The sequence below is a fragment of the Micropterus salmoides genome, unplaced genomic scaffold (assembly GCF_014851395.1).
Source record: "Micropterus salmoides isolate LMB-PRFRI ecotype aquatic unplaced genomic scaffold, ASM1485139v1 Ms_hic_scaffold_1029, whole genome shotgun sequence".
Lineage (NCBI taxonomy): Eukaryota > Metazoa > Chordata > Actinopteri > Centrarchiformes > Centrarchidae > Micropterus > Micropterus salmoides.
This window is the reverse complement of record NW_024040074.1, coordinates 1-10,403: the sequence shown is the minus strand read 5'-3', so window position 1 is coordinate 10,403 and position 10,403 is coordinate 1. Positions and strand designations below refer to the sequence as shown.

At 39.5% G+C, this 10,403-nt stretch overlaps 1 protein-coding gene across 1 annotated transcript; it reads left to right on the top strand.

The window, feature by feature from the left end:
- Positions 1-5,576: 5,576 nt before the first annotated feature.
- LOC119896762 (lysozyme C-like) lies at positions 5,577-9,006 on the top strand. Its single transcript, XM_038710175.1, has 4 exons — positions 5,577-5,948; positions 6,284-6,347; positions 8,635-8,679; positions 8,858-9,006. The coding sequence occupies exons 1-4, from the start codon at positions 5,651-5,653 to the stop codon at positions 8,925-8,927; spliced, it is 477 nt and encodes a 158-aa protein (XP_038566103.1). The 5' UTR covers positions 5,577-5,650; the 3' UTR covers positions 8,928-9,006.
- The last annotated feature ends 1,397 nt before the right edge of the window (positions 9,007-10,403 follow it).

Here is a 10,403-nt window from a genome sequence, read left to right as displayed (position 1 = left end):
GTCTTCCTGCCAACACCATCCTTCTAATAAAAAATGATTTTATTTATTACAAAATGTGACAAAATGGTGAAAATACAGCTACTATGTAATTTTGAATAAAGAGCTATTTACCGGTTGTTACAGCCACAAAATGAAAACAGGCTGCTGATTTTGGTGAGAAAGCCCTAATGTGGAGGGCTAAATCTGGGATTACAAAAAGACTCTCACAAAGATGTCAGACTACCCTCCCTTCAGCTGAAGAAAACTCCCACCCCTTCTTACAAGGTACAAAGTAATTTAATGTGTTGTTTTGGAAACAACAAAAGTTTATAAAACGTAAAGAAAGTTTGTAGTCCCTTCATGCTACACACACAGAACTTGTTTCTCCTTACATTTAATCTCTCATGCATGTACTTCTATTATTATGTTTTATCCATTACATGTTCTTATTATTATACTCATTGTATTAGTCTGTCCACATATGGAGGGTTTAGGTGACAGCTTTGAGATTGTTTTATTGTTTTGCCGTTATTCTGTTCCCCAGAACATAGAAACCCGGACTGTCTAAATGATTATGCTTCCCTTTGCTCTGGGCCAGACGCTTGAAGCTGCCCTGGGCAGCAGGTCTCTGGACCAGCTGTTGATTGTTTGAGTACTTCCTTGCTATTTTCTCCTTAAATAAATTCTGAAAGAGAACTGTTGCTGTAATTCTTTTATTTGCTCAATTATCCACCAGGAAATATCCATGAATATTCCACAATGCATTTTTTGCATTTGTGTGAGAATGTAAACAGCAGCAACATGATGATAAAATGGTTTTCATCACGTTGAAAGTCTGACGTCTGGGAAACAGCGTTCGAGTATGAGGACCAAACATGAAAACACAGAGTCCGCCTCTTCTCATCATGCTAGAGTCTTGCACCTGCCGAGTGCTTCATCCTGGATGTTGATAGGGCAGGTCTCTGTAAAGATGTGGGCAGTCTCTAATTTCTGTTGCTTGGGCAACATGAGTCCCATTTTGTCCAGACCGGACCTTCAGTAGCAGCCGTAAGTCCAAGCTGTGCCAACGTGGCCTATATCCCGGCTCTCTTTCCCTCTCTGAGCGACACCACGCCATGGTACCTGGTCCACTTGATCTGAGTGGTGGCTCAAGGTTTGCTGGTCTTTAATCCAAAACCCTGTCTTCCTTTTTAAATTAATAAATATTTCTGTCATAGGTAACGTGTTTCGGCAATAAAGCCGTGGAAAAAAAAAAAAAAACAAAAGTGTTGCGACGTTTAAAGGAGCTACCGGCTGGTGCATCTACATGTGCTGCCAGTTGCCATAGCAATAATAATGTAAATTTTTTTTATGTAAAGCACTTTGAATTGCCTTGTTGTTGAAATGTGCTGTACAAATAAACTTGCCTTGCCTTAAGAAGTTCTTCACATTTCCTAATGTGACAACGTTTTTTTTAAAAAAAAGGAAAATTCCCACTAACAAGCCTTCCTTCTCTAACCTGTTGAACCTGAACTTAAAGAAGAGCAGTGTCTCTCCTTAGTGACATGCTAGATGTTCAATATTAGAATTTAAGTAGCCATGACTTTACCAACAAGCTTTTCTGTAACTTATCTAAACTTATTTTAACCCAAGCCATAATCTTTTCCTAAAACTAATCAAGTAGTTTTGTTGCCTAAACATAACCAAACTACAACTGTTTCACAATGTTAACCACATGTTTTATGCCATACGCTTCAACACCCCTTAACTGTGATGTAATAAGCGCATACTACAGCCTGTCGTGAGCTAGTGCTTTGACACACTACAATTTCTTTTTGTTTTATTTCATCAATAGACATTTCTTTATGAATACAGAAAGTAGTTCCACCAGGCTGCTGGTACATAATGCATGACAGCTGCTAAGCAACATACATCAAAGGCTAGAAGGCTATGTTCACACTGCAGGCCTGAATGCTCAATTCCAATTTTTTCCCACATCTGATTTTTTTTGTTTGACAGTTCACATTATAGTTTAAATGCGGGCCATATCAGACTGAAGTGTGAATTGTCCACAGCCTGAAACTGACCCGCATGCGCAGACGAATAAAAGGAGGTCACACGCAGCACGCTGTTGTACAGATGTAAACAAAAAGCCACAAAGATTAGTTCCAGTTAGCTCATACTTCTAACCCTCACGATTTTCACGGACGACTCCAGTATTTCATTACCCTTTCCTGGTTTCCTCCGGAGATCACATTTCTCCCTATTTATGACAAATGTTCACAAATTTCTGTCCTTTCCATGACATACATAAGTAGAATAGGCCTACGTGACTTAGAAGAGAGCTCGCGACCCAGTGGATTTGAGGTAGAAGAAAGGGAAGTAGAGAGCAGATGATAGCAAGGTAGAGGAGAAAAAGAACCAAATGTTTAATAATGGCTTTTGTGGAGCCTAGCGCAGAATTGCTGCTCTAAAGTGACGTCAGAGTTGCATGAACTCCGATCTGACCAGACTGAGGTTGCATTTCAAAAATTACGACCTGTATCGGATTTGGACCACATATGAAAGTGGCCCAAATCTGAACTGGAAAAAATTGGATTCCATGTGACTTGAGCTGCTCACACTGTTGATGATGATGATGGATTTGGTTCACAATCTGATACAATCCACCACTGCTGGTGCCTGATCATGCAAAACATGCAGGAGTGATCACAAAAACTTGGCAATAGATTTTGAATTTGGTGGGAAGCCAGTTTAAAGAAAATCAGATCACAGTTACATGAGACCTTTTTGATGACCCGATCAAAAGCTTTGCAACAGATCCCTTGTAAACAATCCAGGGAAGTCGTGCTAAGATTCTTGAAACACAATAGGTAGTAGTAGGAATATTAGTGGTAATAAAGTAATAATAAAAGTATCAATATTAACAACAATATAATGAGAGAGAACCTGTTGGACAAGGCAAAGTCAAGGGTTCAGATAAAAACCCCTGTGTTTGTAGAATATAAACATATTTTATAAAACTTCCTTCATTCCCATATTAACTTCCAGTTGTACATGTATCCTCTTACAAAATGGTGCCTTCTGTTACTTTCAATCACATCTGTCCTATACATGTTTGATTTATCAGCCTGGAGCACCAGATGGGTGGGGACTTTATTACAAGTTTAATATAAAAAATTGCTGCTCTCTGTATTGTTCTTTCTTTTGTTGGGCTTAACATGATAGCTGTCCTGGCCTCATTTTTAACGCACACTCTGTATTCACTGCTGCCACACTGCCAGCACTGACACCCAATGCTCTGAAATTATTCATGTAATCATGAGAAGGAACTGTTTCACCTCTCGGGAAGTTCTGCCAAATCTCAAGCTTAGCTTTGGGTTTCTATGCTCTAAATGGGTCACGGAGAAAAATTATCCATCTACCTGAAAACATGTTTTCAGATGTACAAGTTACGCCTTCGTCCTGCAGAGAAGACCATGAGACTAAAACCAGACTATGGATGGATAATGGAGATGGATAATTTTTCTCCATGACTCATTCAGAGCACAGAAACCCAAAGCTAAGTGTGAGATTTGGCACAACTTACCGAGAACCGTTTTTATACGCACAGGGAACGGCCTTTATTTGAGGAGAACAAAAGATGAAGGTCTCTCTGATTCACCATTGGTGGCTCAGCAGACAGTATATATATTTATCATGTCAGGCATGTTTTCAGAGATGATATCTGGAGTCAGGATGAGAGTACTTGAGGTGTTTCTCTTGGCAGTGCTGGGCTGCAGTCTGGCTGGTGGGAGACTTGTGTCCAAATGTGAACTGAAGGACCAACTGATGATGGCGATTGGTCAACTGATGATGAAGGCTGAAAAAGGAAAGGGTGTGGAGAACTTGGTAGCTAAGAGTAAGTCCTGGTTGTAACTCTACAATGTGATTCATAATATTTTTTGATGTAGAAATTAACTTCGTTTTATATTATGTTTGAGACCCCCTGGGAGAGCTGGGATGATTGAAACACTTTTCAGATAAACGTGAATTTAAAAGATAATATTTTTTGTTGTGATTAACAACTCATGTCTGTTCTATCAGTACCAGGTGCTATTTTGTACAAATCTGGCTTTGGTATAAATCTGGCCAAAGCTGAGCTACTTCGTTGGGTGTAGGTTAAAATAATTATCTTACTTACGTGACTTAACCAACGTTAGTCATGTTACTTACATAAATTACGTAGCTTAACTAAAAACAATGTTATCTTTTTTATCACATGGGAAATGAACACCAGTGTCCTGGGGGAAAGTCCACCCATCCACCCCAACCGCATCCTTACTCAGACGTGAACTATGATGCTAAGGGGCTCCCCACTGCGTTACAGAATGACGCCAAGGGGTCTTGACTATGTCCATATGTGACGACTCGGAGTGAGAAGGGTACTTTACGTGGCATGTCCACCCAATTTCTTAAGCTTTTGGTAAGTAGTGCGTACAGTATGTGCTGACATAGTTTGGCGTATCAGACTTGTTTCATTCGTTCCGACTCTCCCATATGAGAATAAGGTATAACTACTTGTTGTTGTTCTTTAATTCCCTTTCGTCTCAATGGTAAAAATTGGAATGTCATGTTTTTAATCTGTAGGGCCTACATGTACTGCCTTTTGAATAAAAAAGGAAAAGCCTTAAACATTGGAACCTGAAGACATCAAGTTACACAAGAACATTTGCAATCTTAAAATGTGCAGAAGCCAAACATTTTCTGCATGAATTATTTGGCCGAAAAACCCAAATCTGAAAAATACAAAACAAATTGAGAAAACAAATAGCAGAAAATAATGGATAAGCAAGTTGAAGCTCAGTACTCTTTTTTTGTCTTTGAGGATGCTTAAGTCTAACAAATGATAGTATGTTAATACAAAGAGATTTCTTTCTCATTTCCTGGCTCAAAGGACAATGTTGGCGTTATCCTATATTTTACTTATTTGGTGCTTTAGTGAGAATTTATGTGTACATGTATCTGGTATTGACTCACAATAAACTGATATTACTAGCTGCATGGCTTTATGGGTAACATTGTTGGTCCACGACTTTGATCCAGACGTAAATTCCTAAACAGCTATTGAATTGATGGATGAATCGTGCTAACTTCAGTGACCCTCTGACTTTTCTCCTGCCACCATCATGATGTTGACATTTGCGTAGCCATTATAGAACGGATTGCATTGAAATTTTGTACAAAAATTAATGTTCCCTTAGGAGGAATTTTAACAACTTTTCTTTTGGCACCACCAGCAAGCCAATGCTTTACTACTAAAGTATTGGCGATACTACGATACAACTCTCCAATACTTTTGTTTATGATCAGATACCTACAAAACCAGTATGGCCTCACAAAGGCTATAGACTTGATTTTGGATAACAAAGGAGCTCTATGGCACAAAAGAATAATCTATATAAAACTTGTAGTTTTGTAGTGCAGTAGGATCAATTCATACAGATACAGTTTGGTAAAGATTAAATGGTGAGGGTGCCACTGGAATAAAGCTCACGTAATGTGTGGACGTCTGGCTGAAAAAGTGTGACATTTGAATGAAATTGCTGGTTGTCAGTTAGTTGCTCCCTTCTATTCCCTTCCTTCAGTTGTCTGCCATGTCGAGCTGGCGTCGGATTTTAACACCAGTGAAGTGGATCAGCTGATTCCCGGGATGGAAGCCCATCACAGTAGGGAGAAGAGGGAAGCAGGCTATGAGGGCTTGTTTGGCCTGGCCGAGCCTCAAGGCCCTTTAATCACAATTCGGCCCCACAACAGGGAGCGACGGGATGTCAGACATCCTCCATCAAACACCTGGCCTACACCACCCACCAGTGCCAGACCGTCCACCCGCCCTCCACAACCGGATGAGGAGGTCTGGACGCTCTATGGTCTTTTCCAGCTCAGCAGTCACCTGGTCTGCAGCAGCGACATGACTCCATCACCCAACATCTGTGGGATGGACTGCAACAGTGAGTTCTAATCTCAGTTAGTGCTTATATCACCATGTCATCACTATTGTCACTGTAAAGGTTTGTGCTGACTGAATGCTCAGTAAACTTTTGCCTGACATTATTTGCTTAAATTTAATTGTTAATTTGCTGCAAATGGCCAGTGTACTGACTCTAGAGACATTAGCTGTACCCATCTAGAAACCTATGCTCCAATCATGTCTGTGTGGAATGTGTTTGTGTGACAGTTCAGACAATCACTCTTCATTTCTTCTTCTCTCCTCGGGAGAAGCATCCATTTTTCACATTCTCTACTTGCATTTTCCCATGAACCAGAAAACATGTTTTCTTTCCAGACTTGATTGATGACGACATAAGTGATGACATCAGCTGCGTGATTACAATCTTGAAACAGCTTATGTAAGTACATTTTTAAATTTCTTCACAGTGGACTCTGCATCAAAAGTCAGAGAACCTGTGCTGCAACTTATATTTAAAATTATTTTATTGATTTATGTTGACTTTATTGTAAAATGACCAAAATCTTTATACATCCATGACACAATTGTTAATTAAAGCTTCAAGCAGCGTTGGATAGGCCTTCGCTAGTGAAGCGCGTTGGGGCACACTTTAGATGCCACTGCTCTGCCAACACAGCTCTGAATTGTCACATGCTTGGGACACTGAACTTACTTACTATACTTTATGTCCCACTACGTCAAATGTTGAATAGGTCGTGACATGTTCATGTAAATCTTGTGATAATCATCACAGAGAGTTGACCTCCTGTTGCCAGTAGGTGGTGCTATGATTATATGAAATTTTGGCATGTAAATGTGTTCAGGGTGGAACTGTTATCAAGCACGTAAAGTCTAGTGCAGATTTGAGCATGTAAAGTGAAGTTACAATGACTTACTGTTTCATGGCAAAGCATGGAACTTCACTGCCACACCACAGACATGCCGTTGAACGAAAACTCACAAGTTCAACAAAACAACATGGCCATCAATGTGTTATGGATTTTCTGAGACAGTTTTGGAGTTTATATGCCCAACCTGCTAGGAGTAGTTCATCACTGCATAAAACGCTTCATTTCCTGTAGCCAGTAGATGGCGCTATGACTTTGAGTGAATATTTGCATATGGATGTGTTCACGGCGGGACTCTTATCAAATATGTAAGTTTGGTACAGATGTGAGCATGTACACTGAAGTTACAACAGTTTCCTGTTTGATTTTCGACGGAAATTGACTGTACAACTTTTCATCACCAATGTCATTTGATTGCACAGCAAAAATTTCAGGTTGATTGGATAAATTCGTAGTAGATGTGTTCAGGGCAGGACTGTTATCAAATGTGTAAAGTTTGGTACAGATTTGACTATGTACAGTTAAAACAACTTCCTGTATCTTGGTGAAGCATGGATCTTCGTCACCACGCCAGGGAAAAGCTGTTAACCGAAAACTCATTAGCTTCACAACATAGCATCATCAATTTGTTAAGGGTTTTCTGGGACAGTTTTGACGTTGATATGGCCAACCTACTAAGGTGTAGTCCATCACAACATAAAACTTGTCATTGCCAGTAGATGGCTTTATGACTTTGAGTGAATGTTGGCATTTGTATGTGTTCAGGGCATTAGTGCACTTCCTGTTTGATGGTGAATCTTCGATTTTTGATGCCACGCCACGGGTACGCTCGTCAACAAAATATCAGTTTTAATTGTTAATGGGATTAGACTGCACAGCGAAAATTGGATGTCGATAGACTAATTCTCTGGTAGGAATTTGTTAAAGTACGGAGTTCTTGTTGGGTGTCGGGCATCATTCCAAAAGGCCTTTTTATACGTCGGGTCATGATACATGTACCACAGAGATTTTGTACATTTAGGGGCAAGTTTATCCCTGATGTGTGTGAAAGCACAAAAGTGAGTTTTCAAGCAGGTCTAGGCTGCCAAAAATTTGGTTCATTTGCAGAAAAAAAGACAATAAATCATTCAATTCCAATTCATAGTTTTCAGTCACGTGACATGCGCAGGGACTTGGAGGGCGAAACAACAGACCAACATTGCAGCTCAGGCCGCAAAAGCAGTTCAATTTTATTTGGATCACCTCTCATCTTAAGAAAAAGAAAGACATGAACACAAAGTGCAAGTTGGGCCCTTCTGATCCATGTCACAGCATCCACTGCAGCATTTCTACCGTTAAAAACTGCCAAGTCCCTGCTGCCTCTTGACTGCGGTAATGTTTGCGTTTACCTTGTGGGAAACCCCTCATCTAACACAGCCCAGGCTTGTCTCTTCCTCAATTAGTGCATCCGAAAGCACAACAACCATTCAGCAACAACCATTCCTTTGGAGCATGTGGCCGGGAATTACACATTTTACCTTTAAATAAAATGAAATAAAAATGAGATATAGCCTATTACTTCTACCTCATTGAAAAATCAAGAATCTATGACTATGCAAATATTACAAACTACAAAACACAAGATGTCTTCTAATGTCACTGAAAAGTCCATTCTCTGTGCAACCTAGTCTCACTTGTCAAGATTCAGATGAGTGCAAAGCAGGAGAGAGCCCAAAAGCAAGACACTGGAGAGCTGACAGCAAGTTCAGGGATTTGTATGATTTGTATGTTTGCCCTATATGATGGAAATTGGAACTACACGCTAATGCTATGAATATTTGTTTCTGAATATTTCCACAGTGAAAAAGGTTTCGGGGCTCCCCACTGGAAGGAACTGAGCAAAATGTAAGTTATTATCTTCATAACTTAATAAGTTGGATGTACTGCTTTTGGTAATCTGCCTTTTAAATGAAATAATTTATGAATTCATTACCATTTAATAATGAAACCAAAACAGTCAGTTTACTTAACAAAAAACAACATTTGCATAAAAGTAATGTTGATCTCTTCTGTTTATTTGCAGGATCAGGCTCATCTTCCAGAAAGAGTGCAGTGTTCAGGATGCCTCTGAGTACTTTGCTGAATGCTCTTAGTGCTGCAACTGTCACTTGAAGGATTATCCACCTCTCAACTGAGTGGCCAGTGAATTATGATGATAATAAAGTGAACCATGTTGCACTTGTTGCGTTTGTCTATAATCCAAGTCTTTGTTTGAGAAAATTGTCCTATTAGTATTCTGTTTTATTATTGCTTTGACAGCACATTTAGCTAAATTATTAGGCTGTGTGATTGACTCAATCATACCATCATTGGTCCGGCACTTCAGCCATTAGACTCAGGTCTTGGTCTTTGGTCACGTTGCTGGTCTCCCACCTTTGCCACTGGCCTCCGGAGGGGTTCTGCCATATATGCCTGGAGTCATCTATTTAACAGATGTAAGGGACTGTACAAAAATAAATGGGATGGAGAAGGGAGCTTCACTTCATAAAAAAAGAAGGTCTTATTTATTTTATTTATTAGTATTAGAATTATTATTTTCTTTGGATCTTACATAAATACAGTACAGTGATTTCTAACTTCTAAAACTATACAGCCTATATACAACACTGTTTTAGATGTATCTAAGACAAGAATTCAGTTGGAGATATGTATGTTGCTGTTCTGACTTGGTACCACTAGGTGTGTATATACTGTATATTATTCATACGTATATGACATCCTACTGATCAGAAAAAGATTTGTCGCATGATGCTTAAATAATCTTGTCTTGTGGTGTCCGAACAATAATCCTGCGCTGATGTGTTGAGAGGAAACCCGCTTGACACTCTTCTTGATCATAAAAGTTTATTACATCAAGGAGTTCAGCATCAATTACAAGCTCTGCAGTAGCTTGGATAGTGACCCAGCCCGATGACCACTCTGTCTCTCTGTACATCATAGCTTATATAGGATATGTTTAGGTATCTGTTAGGTACCATAGAAGGGTTTGAGTCTGCAAAGTAAAAGGTCAAACCCATAGAAGGGTATAGTGCTATTCTGAGGTAACAAAACAAGGGGTTAGAGGTCAAATTCTATAGAAGGGTTCAGTCCCTACATAACCATGCTCTCCCCGTAGAAGGTCACTGACTCTCTGTCCTGCTGCTACAGTGCTATTTTGAACTGTTATGAGTCAAATGCATAAATATTGGATACTACAGTCTCCATGGATATATTAGCTATAATAAAGGCTGTAGGGATGGTAATGTCTGTCAGTCCACCTCTGAATTAAATATCTCAAAAACTATCGCGTAGATGGTTTCCACAGGATAAATCCTACTGATTTTGCTGATCACCTGACATTTCTAGCTTTTAGTGAAATATCTTGAGAATTATTCGATGGAATGGTGTGGTTTAGATTTGGTGGAGAGATATAACTGCGCCCCAAGGGATGAATCACAATGATTTTGGTGATACCTTAACTTTTCCTTTAGCACTACCAGCTTGTCAAAGTTTTCACTTTGAGTTTTCACAGCTCTACAGACATTCAAAGTTTCTAGTTGACTACTGACTTTAGTGATCCTCAGATCTTT

Coding starts and splice junctions, on each gene's coding strand:
- LOC119896762 (XM_038710175.1), top strand. CDS start 5,651: ATGGAAGCCCATCACAGTAGGGAGAAGAGGGAAGCAGGCTATGAGGGC. Junction 6,348..8,634: donor ACAATCTTGAAACAGCTTAT/GTAAGTACATTT, acceptor ATATTTCCACAG/TGAAAAAGGTTTCGGGGCTC. Junction 8,680..8,857: donor TGGAAGGAACTGAGCAAAAT/GTAAGTTATTAT, acceptor GTTTATTTGCAG/GATCAGGCTCATCTTCCAGA.